The sequence below is a fragment of the Somniosus microcephalus genome, chromosome 7 (genome assembly GCF_052327205.1).
Source record: "Somniosus microcephalus isolate GS21.2 chromosome 7, FLI_Smic_1.0, whole genome shotgun sequence".
NCBI classification, from domain to species: domain Eukaryota; kingdom Metazoa; phylum Chordata; class Chondrichthyes; order Squaliformes; family Somniosidae; genus Somniosus; species Somniosus microcephalus.
Window position 1 is genome coordinate 272,806,774 of NC_140993.1, and position 23,317 is coordinate 272,830,090.

Sequence of the window (23,317 nt, forward strand, 5' to 3'; positions counted from 1 at the left end):
CACCAGCTCCCCATTAGAACGGAGGACCGCCCATACACCGCCTTCGAGGCGAACGGGCGCCTCTACCATTTTCTCAGAGTGCCCTTCGGGGTAACAAATGGGGTCTCGGTCTTCCAACGTGAGATGGACCGCATGGTTGACGAGAATAAACTACAAGCTACCTACCCCTATCTGGACAATGTCACTATCTGCAGGCACAACCAGCAAGACCACGATCTAAATCTTGCGAGATTTTTAAAAACTGCCCTAAAGCTGAATCTAACCTACAACGAAGACAAATGTGTCTTCAACACAACCCGTCTCTGTATCCTCGGCTGTGTGGTGGAAGATGGGGTAATTGGACCGGACCCTGACCGATTACGCCCCCTAAAGGAACTGCCCCTGCCACACAATCCCAAAGCTTTAAAAAGGTGCCTGGGATTTTTTTCGTATTATGCCCAATGGGTGCCCAATTACTCTGATAAGGCCCGACCCCTCATTAAATCGACGTCCTTCCCACTATCAGCTGAAGCTCGGGAGGCTTTCACCAGTATTAAACACGACATTGAAAGGGCTGCAGTGTGTGCAGTGGACGAATGCATTCCTTTTCAAGTCAAAAGCGATGCGTCAGACTTTGCCTTAGCTGCGGCCCTCAATCAGGCTGGAAGACCTGTGGCCTTCTTCTCCCGAACCCTTCAGGGACCTGAAATCAGGCACTCTTCTGTCGAGAAGGAGGCACAGGCTATAGTGGAGGCAGTGCGGCACTGGAGACACTACCTAGCCGGCAAACGTTTCACCCTGCTCACCGACCAGCGGTCGGTGGCTTTCATGTTTAATAACAAACAAAGGGGGAAAATCAAGAATGACAAAATACTCAGGTGGAGGATCGAACTATCCACGTTCGACTATGATATTATGTACAGTGAACCCCCAGACGCCCTATCGCGGGGAATGTGTGCCAGCATTCATACAGACAAATTACAGGGTCTCCACAACGACCCCGGTCACCCAGGGGTCACCCGACTATACCATTTTATAAAGTCCCGCAATCTGCCCCACTCCATCGAGGAGGTCAGGGCAATGACCAGAGCCTGCCGCATCTGTGCGGAATGCAAGCCTCGTTTCTACAGGCCTGACCGTGCACACCTTATCAAAGCCACACGGCCATTCGAGCGCCTAAGTCTGGACTTCAAGGGACCCCTTCCCTCTGCCGACCGTAACGTATACTTCCTCAATATCATTGATGAATATTCCCGCTTCCCCTTCGCCATTCCCTGCCCAGACATGACCAGTGCCACGGTCATCAAGTGTCTCTGTAATCTATTCTGCATGTTTGGCATGCCGAACTACATACACAGCGATAGGGGGACGTCATTCATGAGTGATGAACTGCGCCAGTTCTTGCTCTCGAAGGGGATAGCCACTAGCAGAACCACTAGCTACAACCCCCGGGGTAATGGGCAAGTGGAAAGGGAGAATGCTACTGTTTGGAAGGCTGTCACGTTAGCCTTAAAGTCAAAAGGCCTTCCGACCTCCCGCTGGCAGGAAGTCCTCCCAGACGTGCTCCACTCCATAAGGTCTCTGTTATGTACTGCCACTAACGCTACCCCTCACGAAAAGATGTTCGTTTTCCCCCGGAAATCCACCTCGGGCATATCTCTACCCGCGTGGCTGACGTCTCCGGGGACAGTACTATTGCGGAAGCACATGAGAGGCCATAAAACGGACCCCCTTGTGGAAAAGGTACAGCTCCTCCATGCAAACCCTCAGTACGCCTATATCGAATACTCTGACGGGCGAGAGGACACTGTTTCCATAAAAGACCTCGCTCCCTCGGGGAGCGGAGAGAACGATGGGAGACTACCCGATGAAGACCTACACTACAAAGAGACAGGACGCCCAGAGGTATCAATACCCAACTTTAACCTGGAGGACACTGCAGATAACCTGGAAGACACTGCGGAGGCCCGGACAGCGGAGGAACCAGAATCCACTCCCCCTAGAGGCACCCCAACCGGCTTTGCGCCGATCACTGAGAACTGCAAAACCTCCTGACAGACTCACTTATACCAACTTTTAAGAAACATCACCCCGATAGACTAAATCTATAGAAGGGGTGAATGTAATGAAATCTGTTTGTCTTGATTCTGTATTCGTTTTGCACTCATGTATATTACCCTCCCCCACTGTGTATAGTTTCACTTCCTCTTTCCCGACTAACCTGGGAGGTTCCAGGTCTTGGCTGATGGCTCCGCCCCTGACTTCTCTTACATAAAGATCCCAGGATCTGTATGACTCATTCCTGTGGACCAGTCAGCGTGTTGAGATGTTAGCTCTGATCTTAGTGATTAAAAGCCAACTTGTTTAAGTCTATAACTTCTAGTTTTGTGGTTATTGAAGGCCCATCAATACTTCATTGAACATTAAGAGCATTTACAACATCGTGATCATTACATTGTATGATACAAATCAATTCCACTGCCCTGCACAGCCATTCCGCCACCACATTTTAACATCAAAACCTGAAGTTTAATTTGTCACCTGTAACATATATTAATCGATTGTACTTTAAAAATTGGTTGTAAAATACTGTCCTTAAATTCCTTTCTGAATAAAACATCCACAGAGCCTTATAATGGTCTTTTAGCTTATATTTAAAATACTCTTTTAGATTGATTCTCCTTCCCTTAAAAAACAGAGCATTCCTTCTTTGCACAATCACGAATCTAGCCAAACTGAACATTAAATTAATTGCCGCTCCGCTAGACTCTGGCAGACTCTCCTGCAATCCCCATCTCAAAATTGAGTCCCACGGGATTCCCATTCTCGCTGTTCGGTCCCCACCCAGCAAAAAAGCTTCACACAACTGTCGAACATAGTACTTAAAGTCATTTAACTGCGGACATAACACCAGTAAATGGGACAGAGTCTCATCCTGTGTCCCACACATTGGGCAAGTTGCCGCCTCCACTCGTCCAATCTTGCACAAGACCGTCATGGTAAAAATCCGGTTATGAGCCAATTTGAAATCCAGTTCAATCCATTCTGGGCATTTAAAATTCGCCCACACTCCCTTCCAAATCCTGTTGAAGTCCAGCTGTGGGTATATACTCTGCCAAAACTCCTGACCAGCAGGTGTTTTGAATCTCCATTCTCTGAATACCTCAGAAATCTCGAGTATTACAGGTGTCAAATTGGACTAACTCTCCCCCTTTCACAGAATCACAGAATCCCCACAATGCAGATAGAGGCCATTTCGGCCCATCAAGCCTGCACCGACACATATCACACCCTATCCCCGTAACCCCACGTATTTAATCCCCTAACACTAAGGGTCAATTTTATCATAGCCAAATCAACCTAACCTGCACATCTTTGGGCTGTGGGAGGAAACCGGATCACCCGGAGGAAACCCACGCAGACACAGGGAGAATGTGCAAACTCCACACACACAGTCACCCGAGGCCAGATTTGAACCCGGGTCCCTGGCGCTGTGAGGCAACAGTGCTAACCACTATGCCACCGTGCCTTTCTCCAGTACAAAGCTTGGAAAAGCAGGACGCATTTTACTTCCTTTGGAGATTTCCGCATTTATTTCTTCCATCCAATCCTGTGGCATTGCCCTCACAATCTTCTCATACATGATTCCTATTGCTTTTCCTTCTACCTCCTGATCCTCCTCCCACACCATGTCCCTCACTATCGCTTCCGGCAACCAACCTGGAATCACCTCGTATAGTACATCTTTCAACGATATAATCCCTGCTTTTATAAAAGCTTGATTAAATAAAACCTCTCCTTCGATGTTGACCCACCTATTCAAAAATAAGGGCTGTTCTAAAAATTCCTCAGCCCCCTTGGGCGTAAACTGCATTCTTTTTAAAAATTGAGCCCAAGTCTCTACAACCCCCTTATAAAACCTAGGGAGAAGCTTAATCGATTTCAAAAACATATTATTGTATTCCATATACAATATCCCCTGCCCTCCTATCCCACTTCGTTTTAAAAAATGCTCAAAACAACTCTTCCAAAAACTTGAATTTGACTTCTGAAAAAATCTCTTCACCCATTTGATTCTAAAGGATTTTTTCTTCAAATCAATATCTGGGAAATGGAGTCCTCCCTGGTTTCTCCGTCCAATGATGGTATTGTAAGCCACCAAGGCTGGTTTCCCTTCCCATAAAAACCTCACACAAGCCTCTCGGATGGACTTTTCTGCCCACTCAGGAATATCCTCCACCGTCAATAAGTACCATAGCTTAGATAGCAGGAGAGCAGGCACCACTGTCGCTCTTCCTTGCACTTTCAACCATCTTCTTTCCCATCTTCCCAAAATCTTTTTAATTTTCATAACCTTCGGTTCCCAATTTAATCGATCCACTTCTTCCCTGTCTTTCTTGCACCCCATATGCACCCCCAGAACTTCCAAAACCTCCACCACCTTAAAGGGACATACCCCCAACCATTCCCCCCACCCCTCCCTGCAACCAGGCATTGGGACTTACTATAATTCACTCTGGCACCTGAAGCTCTACAATATTCCTCCACTACCTCCATAGCTTTCCTCACTGACTCCCCATTTCTCAATGTTAAGGTTGTGTCATCTGCATATTGGTGTATCACCGACACCAGTCCAGAACTGGGGACCACAATCCCAACTACACCTTGTTTCTTTTGCATCATGTAACCTAATGGTTCTGCTACCAATGTGTACAACAATGGGGACAGGGGACAACCCTGTCTCACTGATCTCTGTATCGGAAAATACTTAGATAAAAAACCATTACATTTAACACAGCTAAATATGTTTGAATAAAAAATCCTTATCCACTGAATGAAATTTTCCCCGAAACCAAATGCTTCCAAAACCTTCAATAAAAACTCATGAGACACCCTATCAAAGGCTTTCTCTTGATCTATCTTTAATACATAAGCCTCCCTCCCACTCTCTTCCATGAGCTCTATCGCATCTCGGATTAAGACCACAGAGTCTGCGATGTCCCGGCCTATGACTCCATAGGACTGAGAGGGCAAAACTATCTGCGGCAACACCTCCTTCATACGATTTGCCATAACCCTCGCCAAGATCTTATAATCCACATTTAATAATGTGATGGGCCTCCAATTCTTCAGATCCCGTCTATCCCCTTTATTTTTATAAGCTAAGCTTATGATACCTCTCCTCATAGATGGGGCCAGGCTTCCCTCAATTTTAATTTCCTTAAAAACTTCTAAGAGCAATGGACTTAAAATCTCGAAAAATTCCTTATAAAATTCTGCACTTAGTCCGTCGGACCCTGGGCTTTTCCCCCCCTTCATTCCACTTATTGCTATTTTTATTTCCGCTAATCCTACTTCTTTATCACACATGCTTCTCTCATCCTCCTTTAAACCCTTTTCAATAAAAGCAGTAACCTTCTCCATCTCCAAATTGGAAATGTCTTCTTTTGTATATAGCTCTTGATAAAAGCTGCTAGCCGCCTCCAAAATCTCCTCACTTTCATGAATGATCTTCTCCCCAACCTTCAACTCCTCAATTAATGATAATCTCTGTCGCAGCTTCTCTTGCTCTAGAAAATATCTAGTGCATCTTTCGCCCTCCAATGCATCTCTAGCCTTTGCATGTAGAATGGCCCCCTTGCATTTTTCAGCTTGCAATAATTCCCACTCTTCCTTTAGCACCCGGAACTTAGTCTCAGCTCCCTTATCCCCTCCGTCAACTGCTTTACAGACATCCGTAAACCTTTTGTTTATATTCTCTTCTCGATGCCGGTTAGCTGCCGCCCTCTTTTTCCCATAACGTACCGAAAAAACTTTTACCTCATATTTGAAATTGTCCCACCAAACTCTTCTTTCTTTCAAGAACAAAACTTCCTTCCGAGCATTCTTTATTATTTTTATAATCCCTTCTTTATAAGCACTTTCCTTCAGGTATTGATTGTTTAAAATCCACACCCCTGAACCAATCTTAACTCTGCTGTTCCTAATTCTAAGAACCAAAGCCGAGTGATCACTAAAAAATACTTTTTTATAATAAATCTCCATCACCTCCGAACTTAACCCTTCCCGCATTAACACAAAATCTATTCGGTTCTGTTTTAAAACATCACCCACCCAACCTGCTCTGGAGAACTCCCTTTTTATGGGGTTCCGGTCCCTCCATAAGTCTCTCAAATTTAAATTTGCCATCATTTTTATAATCATCCCTCTGGAGTTATCCTCTTTAAAGGTCATCTGGGCTGAAATGTCCATCCAAGATAAAAATACATTAAAATCCCCCACTATACAAGGATTTTCCACCTCTGCCAATTCAGTGAATAACCCCCGAAAAAACTCGCGACGCTTGCAATGGTCGTTCCGTGCATAGATATTAAAAAGATCACAATTAAATCCCTCCAATTTTACCCTTAGCCGTAAAAATCTCCCCTCAGTGTCCTTGTCCACCAAGGCAACGTTCTCTTCTATGGATGGACTCACCAAAACAGCCACCTCTCTACGGTTATTGTTTGCACAACTTGCAAACACCTCTCCCTTCCAAACCTTCTGAACTCTTTCTAGAATATCCTCATCCCAAAAGGTTTCTTGCAGACACAACAAGTCCGTGCCTTTAAAACCCTGCAACAACTGCTGCAATTTCTTCTCACCCCTCAGTCCGTTCACATTGATCGAGACCAATGTAATCATGGCTCCAAAGAAGGGAAGTATGCCCAATAATCTCCCCATCATTTAATCTCAGGCTCTTCCCTCCTCTCATGCTCCTTCTCAACTTTTCGGGCAGCTGTTGCTTTTTCCTGCAGCCTCCGGCTCTTTTTCCCCTCCTTTACCCCTCCCTGCTGTTTCAGCCTCTTCCTTGCCTTAAGTTTGGACCCAGGAGCTGCCCTTTCTCCCTCCTTCTGCCCCTCACTAACCTTTCCCTTTCCACATGATGCCACCCCATCCCCGACTTCCATGTCTCTGTCCCTCTCTAATTCCTCACACTCAAGCTCTTCTGCAACCCCCTGTGCCTGCTTCCAGTCAGATACATAATCCTGCTCCCCGTCAGATACTTCATCTCCCATAGAGAGTCTTCCTGCTATCGTAGTTTCTCCCAGTGCCGCCCCCTTCGACCACATCTCTACCTCTGACCCTTGCACCTTGTTCCCTCACTCCATGGGACAATGGCGCACCTAAATTGTTCCCTTCTGACGTCTCTATCTCGCCGATCCCATTCTGCTGTCCCTTTAAGGCTCCTGCCTCTTGCACCCTCTACCCACCCTGCCCCCTCCCGCTCACCAAAATATCCGACTCCCCACCTCTCCCCGGAGCACTCACTTCCACCACACACCCCGCTCCTGCCTCCTCTCCCCCCGCAGACACCAGACTCCCCAGGGGGAGCCGAACTGCACTAAGGCTCGAGTCTGCACTCGACCCTTGCTGCCCGCTGCTGTCTTTGTTCCCCTCCATAGCACTCGCCGTGTTTTCCGCCATCTCCATCTCGATCTCCGCTCCGCCAACCTCTGCCTCTTCCTGTGCACCTTTTTCCTTCATTTTACCGGCTGTGTCCTCCGACTGCACCGCACCTCCGGCTGTTCCACACTCCTCTCCTGCTCCTTCTCCCATCTCCTCATCACTCATTTCGCTCCCTTCTGCCACACACTCACAGCGGGCGGGGCCTTTACGACACACCCCACAGCTCTCCGCCTTGCAGCTCCGTGCGATATGTCCCAACTCACCACAATTGTAATACAAATCAGGACAGTTTCTTACGAGATGGTCATGTCCCAGACAATAGTAACACACCTTTACTTGGTTATCGTGCAGCACACGAAAGTACTGTACTCCTTCCAGTGTCTCGAACTTCATACTGTAAGGCAAAGACCTCACCCCCTCTGGGAACCGCACCTTTACATACCGGGCTCCGTCTGCTACCCGTGTTCCCGGATAGTACCTCCTCTTTATTTCGGAACAGATTTTAATGTCCCACGACTCCAACTTTTTGCTCAGCACTTCGTCCTCGATGTACACAGGCAAGTTCAAAAATGAAACCACCACCTCCTCTGAATATAGCAGAGTCACCTCCAAAAATTTCTCCCCAACTTTCAGACTGAGCAGTAGTTTTTCCACCTCCTCACGGCCACTGGCCGTCACCTCAAATCCCACATTTGGTTTTGGTCGGCAGGCAAAACAGCTTCCCTCACCACAGTCCTCATGAACTGCCTGGATTATATCCCAGGCTCGAATCTTCTTATCTTCACATTGCACCACCACCGTATTTTCTTTACCAAACCTCCTGAGGTCCCGGCCCAAATCTTTGGGCCTTTTTTTTCCCCTTCCCACCACAGTTTCTTCCCTAATAAAATTCCTCTCGGGAATATTGTCCTCTGAGGGGCCCGGCACTCCGGACCCCTCAGCAGCCATCTGGCTGTTTTTTGTGGGCCAAAAAGGCCCTAAAACCTGAAAACAACACCCCAAAACCCTCCACCAACTTTTTACAAAACTTCCTCCAACACCCAGCTGCAATTAGGCAACCAGTCACACCTGGCTCACTCCTAGCCCCTCCCACCGAGAGAGTGCTGCCCACTGGGCCATGGCTGACACACATGTGTGGTTTTTCTATTTAAAAGCCGGCAGCCTAGCTTTTTATGTTCTGACATCCTGTTTCACAAAACTTGGTCCTTATTTTCACCAGTAAACTGACAAGAGATTTGCAAAAGGTAGCAGTAACCGCACTGTGAGATAAGGTGAAGTGCAATGGACTGACCTTGACAATAACGAAGTACTGCTTGCAACTCTCCTTCCTGGAGGACAGCTCAATTTTCTCCATGACCTGACTCATTGGCTCACTGGCATAGATGTAAACCCTGGCCTGCAGGCCTTTCTCTTTCTTCACTGCATCTGCTGTCAGATTGTAAATCAATTCTGCAATGAAGCATTGAAGTATTAGTCAGTGAGGTTAGTAAAGCACACATGTCTGAACAACAGTCCCGCATTCAGGGACACTGAACAAGGGCAATCTAGTTATGAAGAAAAGTCACACAAAAGATTCCACGTTAGCAATGTGTTTGGACAAAGGCCTGATAACACACAGAAGCAGCTTGTATTTCAATCACATCTTTTTTCTACTGTTCTCATAGGGACATAGGAACAGGAGGAGGCCATTTAGCCCCTCGAGCCTGTTCCACCGTTCAAAGCGATCATGGCTGATCTGCGGCCTAACTTCACACCTGAAAGGCCTGGCTCTAATTTAAAAAGAAAGACTTGCATTTATATAGCGCTTTCCTGATCACCGAACGTCCCAAAGTGCTTTACAGCCAATGAAGTACTTTTTGAAGTGTAGTTACTGTTGTAATGTATGCCCCCTAGTCCGAGGCTCCCCAGCCAGCGGAAATAGTTTCTCTCGATTAACCCTATCAGTTCCCTTTCATATCTTGAAAGCTTCAATCACCACACATAGTGGAAAATATCACTCATCATCTTTTATTCCCAAGGTCAATCCATGGTCAGGGGTTTGGATCAAGCTGGGACAAGGGACGAGGGCATGTTGGATACGGAGTTAAGGCAGCACAAGGGTTTCAGACCCAGTGTCAGCAAAAATTGGTGCAGATTCAAAGTTCCCACGCACTTTGCTGGACACATTAGTGGTCGCTGCTGAAGGAGGAAAGAACTGGGTGTGAGAGACAAGAAAAAGAGACAAACAGATGGACAGAGATACAGGGAAGGGAAGGGATAGACAAGAGAGAGACAAGAGACCGACAGAGGGGTGGGAAAAGACAGAGAGATTGAAAGAAAGGGAGACAAGAGGAGAAAGAGAGAGAGAGACTTAAGAGAAAGGCAAACAGATGAGAGCGAGAAAGGGGAGTGGGAAGAAAGGGGAGAGAGAGACAGAGAGAGATTGCATTCATCACCCCAGAAGTCAAGCAGCAAAATAAAATTGGATACCACGACCAATCAAAGCAAACTCCAATATCAGACACTCCGGGACTGTCATGGGGGGGGGGTGGGGGGGCAGATACAGGTGTATAATAATTCATTTTCATTTCTTTACAGCAAGAAAAAATTTTCAAAAAGAAAATCAAATTAAACGCAACAAGCTGCCACAATCTTCGGAGTGAGTTGCGAGGCAGTGAGTTTTATGTTGTTGGGGCAGATTTTCTCTGATCTGATTCAATGTTAGAAGATTTGGATGAGTTCCTTGAACTGCACTTTTATGATACCCCTCCTGAGTGTTGCTTATTTTGTGAGATAAGCGTTAGTCAATCAGGAATAAAGGGAAAGACAAGGAGAGCGAGTACGGGAAATGTAATGCTGGCTCCCGGGTAACATAGATAATTGGCCGTGTGGAATCGAGGGTCTAACCACCTCCCCTTGACAGTCAGCGACATTACCATCGCTGAATCCCCCACTATCAACATCCTGGGGGGTCACCATTAACCAGAAACTTAACTGGACCAGCCACATAAATACTGTGGATACATGAGCAGGTCAGAGGCTGGGTATTCTGCAGCGAGTGTCTCACCTCCTGACTCCCCAAAGCCTCTCCACCATCTACAAGGCACAAGTCAGGAGTGTAATGGAATACTCTCCACTTGCCTGGATGAGTTGCAGCTCCAACAACACTCAAGGAGCTCGACACCATCCAGGACAAAGCAGCCCACTTGATTGGCACCCCATCCACCACCTTAAACATTCACTCCCTCCACCACCGGCGCACCGTGGCTGCAGTGTGTACCATCTACAAGATGCACTGCAGCAACTCGCCAAGGCTTCTTCGGCAGCATCTCCAAAACCCGCGACCTCTACCACCTAGAAGGACAAGGGCAGCAGGCGCATGGGAACACCACGACCTCCAAGTTCCCCTCCAAGTCACACACCATCCTGTCTTGGAAGTATATCGCCGATCCTTCATCGTCACTGGGTCAAAATCCTGGAACTCCCTCCCTAACAGCACTGTGGGAGTACCTTCACCACACGGACTGCCCTGTGCCTCTCAAGCCTTGCCAGAGTTAACTGAGCGAGCTTAAAGCTGCTTTTACCTTTACCTTACAGGATTACTTCTGCCTACGGTTCCCAACGTACAGGTCTTGCACACCAAACCCAATATAAACCTGCCCGATAATGCTAACACCCAGTAAAAATGGGAATCGATAGTCATTGAATGCTTTGAACAAAAACTCTCTCAGATGTTTCTTCCCTTTTAAATATTATTTACCATCGCAGAAACTTGCGTTAGGACCAGAATGAAAAGACTTGATAAGGCTCGAGTATACGCACAGAGCACTGATGGATACCCTGCCTGTATCTGGGTGGTTATCTCAGTCTGGCAACTGTAATCATGTATCCTCATGGAGATTGCCATCTCAGATTTGTGCTGTTTCAACATGAAGCAGCTTAACTGCTACACTGATGAGAAACAGGCTGTGTGTAGTTTTACTAAAGCCCAGTTGTGCGAGGCTGTAGAATGCACTGCCAGAGTTAGTGATTGAAGCAGAGGCCATATCTACATTTAAGAATAGGTTAGATAAGTAGTTATCAAGAATATCTTGAACATTTTCAGCCGATCAGAGAGAGCCAGCATGGGTTTGTAAAGGGTAGGCCATGCCTGACGAACCCGAGTGAATTTTTTGAAGTGGTGACTGAAGTAGTGGACAGGGGAATGTCTATGGATGTTATTTATATGGACTTCCAAAAGGCATTCGATGACAACAACAGAAAATGCTGGAAACACTCAGCAGGCCAGGCAGCATCGTGGAGAGAGAAACAGAGTTAACGTTTCAGGTCGATGACCCTTCGTCAGAACTGGAAAAAGGTTGGAGAAGTGAGAGGTATTCGATGAAGTCCCTCATAAGAGACTGTTTGCTAAAGTTCAAGCTCATCGAATTGAGGGCAAATTATTGACCTGGTTAGGCGATTGGCTGAGCGAAAGGAGACAGGCAGTAGGGATAATGGGCAGGTATCTAATTGGCAGGATGTGACTAGATTTGTGTTGAGGCCTCAACTTTTCACTGTATTTATTATTGATGTAGATGATGGGATAGCGAACCACATATCCAAGTTTGCCAATGACACAAAGATAGTTGGCATTGTAGGCAGTGTAGATGGAAGCATAAAATTACAAAGAGATATTGATAGATTAAGTGAATGGGCAAAACTGTGGCAAACAGATTTCAATGCAGGCAAGTTTGAGGTCATCCACTTTGGACCTATAAAGGATAGAACAGAGTACTTTTTAAATGGTAAAAAGTTAGAAGTGGTGGAGGTACAAAGAGACTTAGGGGTCCATGTACATAGATCATTAAAATGTCATGGACAGGTACAAAAATAATCAAAAAGGCTAATGGAATGCTGGGCTTTTCTCCAGAGGACCAGAGAACAAGGGGGTAGAAGTTATGCTGCAGCTGTACAAAACCCTGGTTAGACCACACCTGGAGCACTGGGAGCAGTTCTGGGCACCACACCTTCGGAAGGATATATTGGTCTTGGAGGGAGTGCAGCGTAGGTTTACCAGAATGATACCTGGACTCCAAGGGTTAAATTACAAGGAGAGATTACACAAACTAGGCTTGTATTCCCTGGAATTTAGAAAATTTCAACAACAACAACTTGTATTTATATAGCGCCTTTAACGTAGTAAAACGTCCCAAGGCGCTGCACAGGAGCGTTATGAGACAAAAAATTTGACACCGAGCCACAGAAGGATAAATTAGGACTGGGATCAGCTACTTGAAGGAAAATCCACATCGGAGCAATGGGAGTCTTTCAGAAAGGAAATTGAGAGAGTACAGCGCCAACATGTTCCCGCAAAGGTCAAGGGTGGGACCAACAAGCCCAGGGAACCTTGGATGTCAAGGGATATACGAGAATGGATTAGGAAAAAAAGGGGGGCTTTTGGCAGATACAAAGGACTAAAGACAAAGGAAGCCCTAGAGGAGTATAAAAAGTGCAGGGGGATACTTAAAAAAGAAATTAGGAGAGCGAGGAGGGGCCATGAAATAACACTGGCGAGCAAAATAAAGGAAAATCCTAAGATGTTTTATAAGTATATTAAGGGCAAGAGGATAACTAGGGAAAGAGTAGGGCCCATTAGGGACCAAAGTGGCAAACTGTGTGGAGAGCCAGAGGATGTAGGTGGGGTTTTAAATGAATTTTTTGCATCTGTGTTCACTATGGAGAAGGACGATGTGGACATAGAAATCGGGCAGGGGGACTGTGATATACTTGAACATATTAGCATCGAGAGGGAGGAGGTACTAGCGGTTTTAGCAGGCTTAAAAGTGGATAAATCCCCAGGCCCGGATGAGATGTATCCCAGGCTACTATGTGAGGCAAAGGAGGAGATTGCAGGGGCTCTGACACAAATTTTCAGAACCTCTCTGGCCACAGGGGATGTGCCAGAGGACTGGAGAACAGCTAACGTAGTACTATTATTCAAGAAGGGTAGCAGGGATAAACCAGGGAATTACAGGCCAGTGAGCCTAACATCAGTGGTGGGGAAATTATTGGAAAAAATTCTGAGGGACAGAATTGGTCTCCAGTTGGAGAGGCAGGGATTAATTAGGGATAGCCAGCATGGCTTTGTCAAGGGAAGATCATGTCTGACCAATTTGATTGAATTTTTCGACGGGGTGACTAGGTGTGTGGATGAGGGTAGTGCAGTGGATGTGGTTTACATGGATTTCAGTAAGGCTTTTGATAAAGTCCCGCATAGGAGACTGGTCAGGAAGGTAAGAGCCCATGGGATCCAGGGTGTCTTGGCACATTGGATCCAAAACTGGCTTAGTGGCAGAAGGCAGAGGTGATGGTGGAAGGTTGTTTTTGTGACTGGAAGCCTGTGTCCAGTGAGGTACCTCAGGGATCGGTGCTGGGTCCCTTGCTGTTTGTGGTCTACATTAATGATTTGAATGTGAATGTAAAAGGTATGATCAGTAAGTTCGCAGATGACACGAAAATTGGTGGTGTGGTAAATAGCGAGGCGGGAAGCCTCAGGCTACAGGACGATATAGATGGGTTGGTCAGATGGGCGGAACAGTGGCAAATGGAATTTAACCCTGAAAAGTGTGAGGAGATGCATTTTGGACGGACTAACAAGGCAAGGGAATACACAATGAATGGTAAGACCCTAGGAAAGACCGAGGATCAGAGGGACCTTGGTGTGCATGTACATAGATCCCTGAAGGCAGCAGAACAGGTGGATAAGGTGGTTAAAAAGGCATATGGGATACTTGCCTTCATTAGCCGAGGCATAGAATATAAGAGCAGGGAGGTTATGATGGAGCTGTACAAAACGCTGGTAAGGCCACAGCTGGAGTACTGTGTGCAGTTCTGGTCACCATACTATAGGAAGGATGTGATTGCTTTGGAGAGGGTGCAGAGGAGATTTACCAGGATGTTACCTGGGCTGGAGCGCTTCAGCTATGAAGAAAGACTGGACAGGCTGGGGTTGTTTTCCTTGGAGCAGAGAAGGCTGAGGGGGGACCTGATTGAGGTATACAAAATTATATGGGGCATAGATAGGGTGGATAGAAAGGAACTTTTCCCCTTAGTAGAGGGGTCAATAACAAGGGGGCATAGATTCAAGGTAAGGGGCAGGAGGTTTAGAGGGGATTTGAGGAAAACTTTTTCACCCAGAGGGTGGTTGGAATCTGGAACTCACTGCTTGAAAGGGTGGTAGAGGCAGGAACCCTCACAACATTCAAGAAGCATTTGGATGAGCACTTGAAATGCCATAGCATACAAGGCTATGGACCAAATGCTGGAAAATGGGATTAGATTAGATAGGGCTTGATGGCCGGCGCGGACGCGATGGGCTGAAGAGCCTCTTTCTGTGCTGTATAACTCTATGACTCTATGTGACCAAAATCTTGGTCAAAGAGGTAGGTTTTACGGAGCGTCTTAAAGGAGAAAAGAGAGGTAGAGAGGCGGAGAGGTTTAGGCAGGGAATTCCAGAGCTTAGGGCCTCGGCAACAGAAGGCACCAATGGTTGAGCGATTATAATCAGGGATGCTCAAGAGGGCAGAATTAGAGGAGCGCAGATACCTCGGGGGGGGGGGGTGGAGGATGTTACAGAGATAGGGAGGGGTGAGGCTATGGAGGGATTTGAAAACAAGGATGAGAATTTTGAAATCAAGGCGCTGCTTAACCGGGAGCCAATGTAGGTCAGCGAACACAGGGGCGATGGGCGAACGGGACTTGGTGCGAGTTAGGACATGGGCAGCCGAGTTTTGGATGACCTCGTATTTCGGGTGATTTGATTGAAGTTTTCAAGATATTGGGGTAGATAGAGAAAAACTATTTCTGCTGGTTGGGGAACCTAGGACTAGGGGACACAGCCTAAAAATTACAGCCAGGCCTTTCAGTCGTGAAGTTAGGAAACGCTTGTACACACAAAGGGTAGTAGAAGTTTGAAACTCTCTTCTGCAAACAGCAGTTGAAGCTGGATCAATTATTAATTTTAAATCTGAGATTGATAGATTTCATGTTAACCAAAGGTATTAAGGGATATGGGGCAAAGGCGGGTAGATGGAGTTAGGTCGCAGATCAGCCATGATCTCATTGAATGGCCTACTCCTGTTCCTGTATGGGAACAGGGTGTGCACATGGGATTAGGACCACTGCTCATGTGGAGGATGAACACCAAATGGTTAGGCTAAACGGCCGTTTCCATGCTGTAATTCCTATAATTTCCTCCCATTGATGGCTTTGAGATGAGCAGAATCATGTCTCACAAGGGAGAACGGTAATGTGACACTGTTTTCATAAAATCAAAGGTCACAATGTTCCATGTTTTTTTATTTTAATCAGAATTCCTCTAATTTAATTGTTTTGCTTCCAGCTACCTTTATACTTTCCAGCTGTATCCTGCAACATGTTTTTGATAAGATGAAGGGACGTACTGAACAAACAGAGCAACACAGGTACGTACATTAAGATAAGGCCACCCCTCCAGACAGAAGCACAACTATAGATGTTCCTAATTTGTGTACAAGTGTAATTTAATGGTTCTTAAAGTAAAGGTAATTATTATAAATTGGGAAGAGTAGTTGGGGGGGGGGGGGGGGGGTGGATGTGGAAGGGAAGATAAGGCCCTTTTATACTGTTCTTCGACTGCAGCCCACAGGAGCACTGGCTGCATATCACCCCTCCCCCATATTCCTGTTAGCATAAAGCTCTATTCTTCCTGTAACAGAGGATTCTTCATTCTTGCTAGTAATTTCAAGTAGCCACACTCACTGCTTGAATTCCTGTGGCAAGAGGACCAAGGGCTTGCTTCTGGTTTTTTTTTTTCATTTCATTTTCCTAAAAAGCAGTCATGGCACACGTATATTCTGAAGTCTGTTTGCAGACAGCAGCTTGGGACCAGTTTTGCTACACTTCCAAGCCCCAGTGTTTGATGATCCGCCCCCTCCTACTTCAAAGAAATCAGATGCATAGAAACTGCAGTAGAGTGTGAGGCCATTCGGCCCGTCATGTCCGTGACTCTTCAGTTGCAGCTGTCCATGGGGAGGGCTCGGGCAGAAATAAAAACCGAAGTGAAAATAGCCTAAGGATGATGTTCGAATATTTTATTCATATGGTTTCAAATTAAATAGTCATCACTTAGCTCCAGACGCTACAGCATGAGGGTGAGTGTCAGTGGTCAGAGGGGGAAGTTGAGTCTTGTCCCTGCGTGTGAACAAAAAGACAGTTTGGAAGCTAAAAGGCAAGGAATGATGGAGTTTCAAAACTACAATAACACCCAAGTCAAGAGGATCAGACACCTAGATAACGGGAGTACGATAGCAAAATACTGCAGATGCTGGAAATCCGAAATAACAACAGAAAATGCTGGAAAAACTCAGCAGGCCAGACAACATTACAACGGGAGTAACAAAAAAGCAGTTAAACAGTGAAAGAAAAACAGCAGCAGGGCAAAATGGCAGGGCTGGGTCTGTTGCCCAAATAAGAGTCTTACGACACAAAATTTGAATGGGCTGCACATTGGGGGTGGCAGGCTGCGCAGGAGGATGTGCAGCTTAGTGGGGACATTGGTCACGAAGCAAGGTTTTAAATTTAGGTAAGGCGGACTTTGAAGGGTTGAGGCAGAAACTGACCACAGCAGACTGGGCGGAACTGTTCACAGATAAAACTACAGATAACAGTGGGGGGTGTTCACAGAAGTATTTGGTACAATACAAGATTTGTACATACTCAAGGGCAAGAGCTCTCTACTTGTGTAATTAAACAACCTTGGTGAACAAAAGAGGTGAGAGATAATATAAAACTAAAAGAAAGGGCTTAAACAAATGCAAATAATATTGGAGGTCCCACAGACTGGGAGAGATACAAAGAATAGCAAAGGGATACAAAGAAAGTAGTAAGAGCTGCAAAAAGAGAATACGAGAAAAAACTTGCGAGAGACAACAAGGATAAATAACACTCAAGGTTTTTACAAATATATTAAGAGAAAGGGGGCGGCTAATGTGGGGCCCTTAAAGGCAGATTCAGGTGATGCCATGATCGCATTGAATGGCGGAGCAGGCTCGAGGGGCCAAATGGCCTACTCCTGCTCCTATCTTCTATGTTTATGTTTCTATGCTGTCATTGAAAGTAAGGAAATGGCAGACTTGCTAAATACTTACTTTGTATCGGTCATCACAGTAGAGGATGAGAATAAAGTACCAGAGATACGAGGAAAAATAAAAATAAATCACGGGAAGGAACTTACTAGATTTAATATAAGCAAAAAAAAGTAATGGATATAATAACGAGGCTGAAGATTGACAAATCTCCAGGTTACTAAAAGAAGTAGGTGAGGACATTGTAGATGCTCTCGTCGTGATCTTCCAAAACTCTCTTGATTCTGGAGTTGTTTCCTTGGATTGGAAAATTGTCAATGTTACTCCATTTTTTTTTCCAGAAGGGTGGGCGAGATAAACCAGGAAATTATAGGCCTATTAGTCTAACGTCTGTTGTGGCGAAGTTACTAGAATCTGTTATTAGGAACAGAGTTACTGAGCATTTGGATGAATATGAACTGATCAGAGAGTGCCAATGTGGATTTGTAAAGAGACTTCTCTTCTTCTTAGGCAGTCCCTCGGAACCGAGGATGACTTAAAGATTGAGTCATGTCTAACTAACCTAATTGAAATTTTTGAGGAGGTTACTAAGGAACTGGTAGGTAAGGAACAGTCTATGGATGCTATTTATATGGACTTCCAGAAGGCAATTGATAAGGTTCCACACAAGAGACTGTCGGGAAACATGGAAGTGCATAGAATTGGAGGCAACCTTTTGACATGGGCAGGAAATTGGTTAGGAGGTAGGAGACAGGGAGTAGGGGTAATGGGCAGGATGTGACTAGTGATGTCCGCCGGGGATCTGTACTGGGACCTCAGCTTTTCACTATATTTATAAATGACTTAGATGAAGGAATAAAGATGAAACACATGAAAGCTTTGGATAGGGTACAGAAGAGATTTACTAAAATGGAACTAGGCATCAAGGATTAAAGTTACACAGATAGCCTGGAGAGCTGGGGTTGTTCTCCTTAGAGCAGAGAAGGCTAAGAGATTTGATAGAGGTGTTTAAAATCATGAAGGGTTTAGATAGAGTAAATAAAGAGAAACTGTTTCCAATGGTTGACGGGTCAATAACCAGAGGGCACAGAGTTAAGTTAATTGGCAAAAGAACCAGTGGCGACATGAGGAAAAACTTTTTTACACAACAAGTGGTTAGGATTTGGAATGCACTGCCTGATAGGATGGTGGGTAGAGTCAATAGTAGCCTTCAAAAAGGAATTGGATGAATACTTGAAGGAGAAAAAATTGCAGGGATATGGGGAAAGAGCGGGGGAGTGGGACTAACTGGATTGTTCTTCGAAAGAGCCGGCGCAGACTCGATGGGCTGAATGGCCTCCTGCTGTGCTGCACCATTCTATGATTCGATGACACTAAGCTAGGTGTCACAGTAAGTAGTGTAGATGGGAGCAGAAAGTTGAAAAGGGACATTGATAGATTGAGTGAGTGGGCAGAACTGTGGAAGATGGAGTCGTATGTATGGAAGTGCAAGGTCATCCACTTTGGACCTAAGCGAGATACATCAAGAGTATTTTTATATGGTGAGAAGCTGGAAACTGTGGAGGGAGCCGAGAGATTTAGGGGTCCATGTGCAGAAATCACTAAAAACTAGTGGACAGGTACAAAAAAATAATTGAAAAGTCTAATGGAATGTTAGCTTTCATCTCAAGAGGGTTGGAATACAAAGGGTGGAAGTTATATTACAGATGTAAAAAGCTCTGGTTGGGCCACATCTGGAGTGACTGCGTTCAGCTCTGAGCCCCGCACCTCAGGAAGGATATACAGGAAACTCTCGATTTACCGGCACCTAAATAACCGGAAATCGCTGTTAACCGGCAAAATTCAGGAGTAGGTTCAGGTAAGTTTTACTTCATATTAGTGGCCGTTCCTGGATCTGTGGCCGTGTAACCGGGGTTCCTGCGCCTGTTGCTATGCAACAGGGACGCCTGGATCTGTGGCCGTGTACGGGGCTCTCGTACCTTTTAACTATACCTCTCTGTAATCCAGACTTTTTGATAAAGCGGCACCACGCCGGTCCCGTCGGTGCCGGATAAAAAAGTTTCCTGTACTGGCCTTACAGGGGGAGCAGCACAGATTCACCAGAATGATACCGGGGTTTAAAGGGTTTACATATGAGGGCAGTTTGCACAGACTAGGTTTGTATTCCCTCGAGTATAGAAGATTAACGGGTGATCTAATCGAGGTGTTTCAGATGATTAAAGGATTTGATAGGGTAGATAGAGTGAAACTATTTCCTCTGGTGGGGGGAGTCCAGAACAAGGGAGGCAGAACTTTACCATTAGAGCCAGGCCATTGAGGGGTGATGTCAGGAAGTACTTCTTCTCACAAAGGGTAGTGGGAATCTGGAACTCTCTTCCCCCAAAAACTGTTTATGCTAAGTCAATTGAAAATTTCAAAACTGAGATTAATAGTTTTTTGTTAGGTAAGGGTATTAAGAGATATGGAACCAAGGCAGGTAAATGAAGTTAAGATACAAATCAGCCATGATCTAACTGAATGGCGGAACAGGCTTGAGGGGCTAAATGGCTTATTCCTGTTCCTATATTCCTAGGTTCCATTCCAAACCTATTTCCCTGCCCTTTCCTCATATTTTCATGGTCTTCCTCTGCCTCTTAGTATCTTCGATAAAGATGAGGGCCAAAAATATAGATGGGGCGGGGGAAAATACAAGTTTACGTGGGCCCCCTCTAACTGCATATTAGGAAATATAATCAGTCCGCAGAGTGACAGGATGGAAAGAAGCCCTAAATGTTTGACACATTACAAATTATGGCTGACATCCAACAGCCATTCCTACGAGGATGCAAGAAAGTGACTTATGAAAGCAACTGTTTAGTCCTGTGTAACTCCGACGTGCTGTGATGATTATCTAACAGTGTAATTTTTCCTGTTTCAAGGTGCTGATTTAACATCGGCATATGGGCCCACAAATCAACAACCTCGCCAGGATCTCTTGGGCAGGAATTTGCGGTCGGAGGCGTACCTCTGGAGGGACCTGGGCCCGCAGGCGTACGCCTGCGTAAAGGCCCACAGATCCCGGGGACGCAGGCGGTTCGGGAGAGTCCCTGGGATCACGTGGGCCAGGTCCTCCTATCAGAAAGGAGGATTCCTCATATACTTATGGGAATTCGATTTACGAATGGAATCCCCCTAAGCATGAACCCAATCCCCAAATAATTAAATCATTTACACATCTGGAATAAAAAATAAATGTTCCCATTTTCAAATTTAACTAAAAGTCCCTTTTAATAAAAATTAAATTAAAAAAAATAATTTTAAACATTTTAATTCAGGCCAAAATTTAGATAAACTAATTTAAAATGTTTGTGTGTGATTTTTTATTTTTTTATTTTAATTTAAGATTCATAGTACAGGAAACTTTTTTTTATCCGGCACCGACGGGACTGACGTGGCGCCGGTTCATCAAAAATTCTGGATAACCGAAAGCTATAGTAAAAGATACGGAGAGATGAGAGCTCCGTATAAAGCAACAAACCCTGTTGCTTAGCAACAGGTTCAGAACAATGGCCACAAGTTCCAAGCGTCTCTGTAGCTTAGCAACAGCTGCAGCCACACCCTTGCACAGCAACAAATCGAGGAAGGCAAGTACAATATGAAGTAAAACTTACCTGAACCTACTCCTGAATTTTGCCGGTTAACCGAGATTTCCGGTTATTTAGGTGCCGGTAAATCGAAAATTTCCTGTAACCCTTACACTGGTGAAAGCGGGCATAGGATGTAAGGGTTTCATGGGCATCTCCTGGGCAGTAGTTGGGCAAAGAGCAAGTTCCGGGTTTTCGCGCATGCACAGCGCATGCGGACAGCCGGAACTTGCAGGGCCTTTTACAAGGCTTACGATGGCGTATTCTGTGCGTACGCCATCATGGGGAACGGAAAGTCGGTCCCTTATTTCAACCCTGATTCAGTTTTTTCACACCATAAAGCGTAGAAACTCCTCCCAGCCAGTGCTTCTAATTGGGTAATCAGTATTCACTGGAGTATATTTTATGATTGGTGAATTTTAGATGCCAATACTTAGCATGCTTGTACACTATTACGCTGCGTGTTAGTTTTGGCAGATGTTAATCCATTTAAAATGAATGAGTTAATCTGCCTTAAAATAGTGCTAAGCATTCATGCCTAACATTTGCCAATTGGAATGTATGTCCAACTCTTTGAAAAATTATTTAAACATTAAAAGGGAGAGACACAATAGGACTCTCTAACTCAATTATACTTCGCAATTAGTAAAATTCAGTCCAACAGTTTTAATTTTCATTGAACTGTAACTTCTAACCATCTTGCTGATGGTTATTCGGAACCAGGTACAGTAAACTCTTTCGTATCCGGCACCAACGGGACCGGGATGGTGCCGGTTGATTCAAAATTCCGGATAACGGAGAGGGTTATCTACCGAGGCTATTTTTAACTCGGCCACCGCGGGAGACTCGGACTCGGCAGCATTTCCTGTTATTGAGGGGTTCGGATCAGAAGAGACTTCCGACAGCGCTAAGATGCTGAGTAGTGGCGGTTTGGAGAACTACCCCCACTGACTAACTCGGCCACCGATTTTGCCAGTTATTAGAGAATTCCGTATAATTAAGTGCCGTTTAAACAAGAGTTTACTGTATTTGCTTCTGTCGGAGTGGCCTGTAAAGAGCAGTTTAGTATTTTATTCCCACCCCTTCTGGAAGTGGTTTGGAGATGGGTTGGGGAAAAAAAAAAAAGAGATACAGAGTGGGTCAATCTTAAGTCAGTGAAGCCGAAAAGGTCACGAGTCCATCAACTGGCTGCGTAGCCAACCTGGAAAGTGTTAGTGAGGACCAAAAAAAACCTGAACATCACAGAGAAAGTAATCATCAGACTGTTACCTATTTCACCCGGGACCTGCTTGCCATGAAAGCGGAAACAAGTTGTGACGTTCAGACAGTTGACTGGCTGTATGCCATCGTGGCACTGCGGAGCTGTGATGTTAATGGAGCCCGGAAGAAGGATGGTGATCTCCACGGTAATAACCGGCCGAGCTCTGGAAAGGAGGAAGAATATGAAAAAATGCGTTCTCATTAGATCGATAAATCACAGGAGAGACTTCCCTCTTCCATATGCCTCGGGAAGTTGGCATTTCCCAGTGCACAGCAGAGTTACATAGGTGCAGAGGCCCAATATATCAGGGCTCCACCCCCACTGCACTACCCTCACTTCCTCTTGGGCGCCCGGTGCCTTTCGGGTATCCAGTGGTTACCCATAGGTGAAAACCTCTTTCCTCTTTTCACCCTCCAGAAACAGATTTTATGGGGGGGGGGGGGGGGAGAAATAATCTTTCTTCTAGACTTTTATGGTCAGAAGTTCCCTTTCCCTCCAAAATGTAAGGGAGGGTTTCAAGGCAGTGCTGAGAAGTGCAGCATGGTTCTCTTTTGCTGGTTTACTCGAGCAAGAGTTCAAGAAAGATTTAAAAAATCAACCTAAAAAGAATTTGCTTGTGTTTCAATACTTTTATAATATTTATAAGGTATGTTAGAAAATTCCAGGCAAATACTACAACAGTAATGTTCTCAAATTTCCACTCCTCGCCCTTTTTTTTTGTTATTTTTAATGTCTCCTCTTTAGGTTTCAGCCTCAGCCAGGAGGAGTGGGCAACCCATTCCCATCCCTTTGCCAGAACAGCCTAAGCCGGTTTTCTTTCATGTTTCAGTCCATTCTTGTTGAGAAGTGCTCGGCTTCCTCTAAGCACCTTTCCCCGACCACCTAGTCATGATCAGGAGCGTTTTTATTTGGGGGGATTTAGG

The 23,317-nt window shown here is 45.4% G+C and overlaps 1 protein-coding gene across 3 annotated transcripts in view; it reads right to left on the reverse strand.

Moving 5' to 3' along the window:
* itga9 (integrin, alpha 9) overlaps positions 1 to 23,317 on the reverse strand; it is a 539,537-nt gene that overhangs the window by 380,508 nt on the left and 135,712 nt on the right. For all 3 annotated transcript variants that reach the window (XM_085993779.1, XM_085993778.1, XM_085993777.1), the window contains exons 14-15: positions 22,403 to 22,557; positions 8,720 to 8,877 (exon numbers count right to left, since the gene is read on the reverse strand). In XM_085993779.1, the coding sequence (XP_085849905.1) occupies positions 8,720 to 8,877; positions 22,403 to 22,557 (313 nt within the window). The remainder of the gene's footprint in view (positions 1 to 8,719; positions 8,878 to 22,402; positions 22,558 to 23,317) is intronic.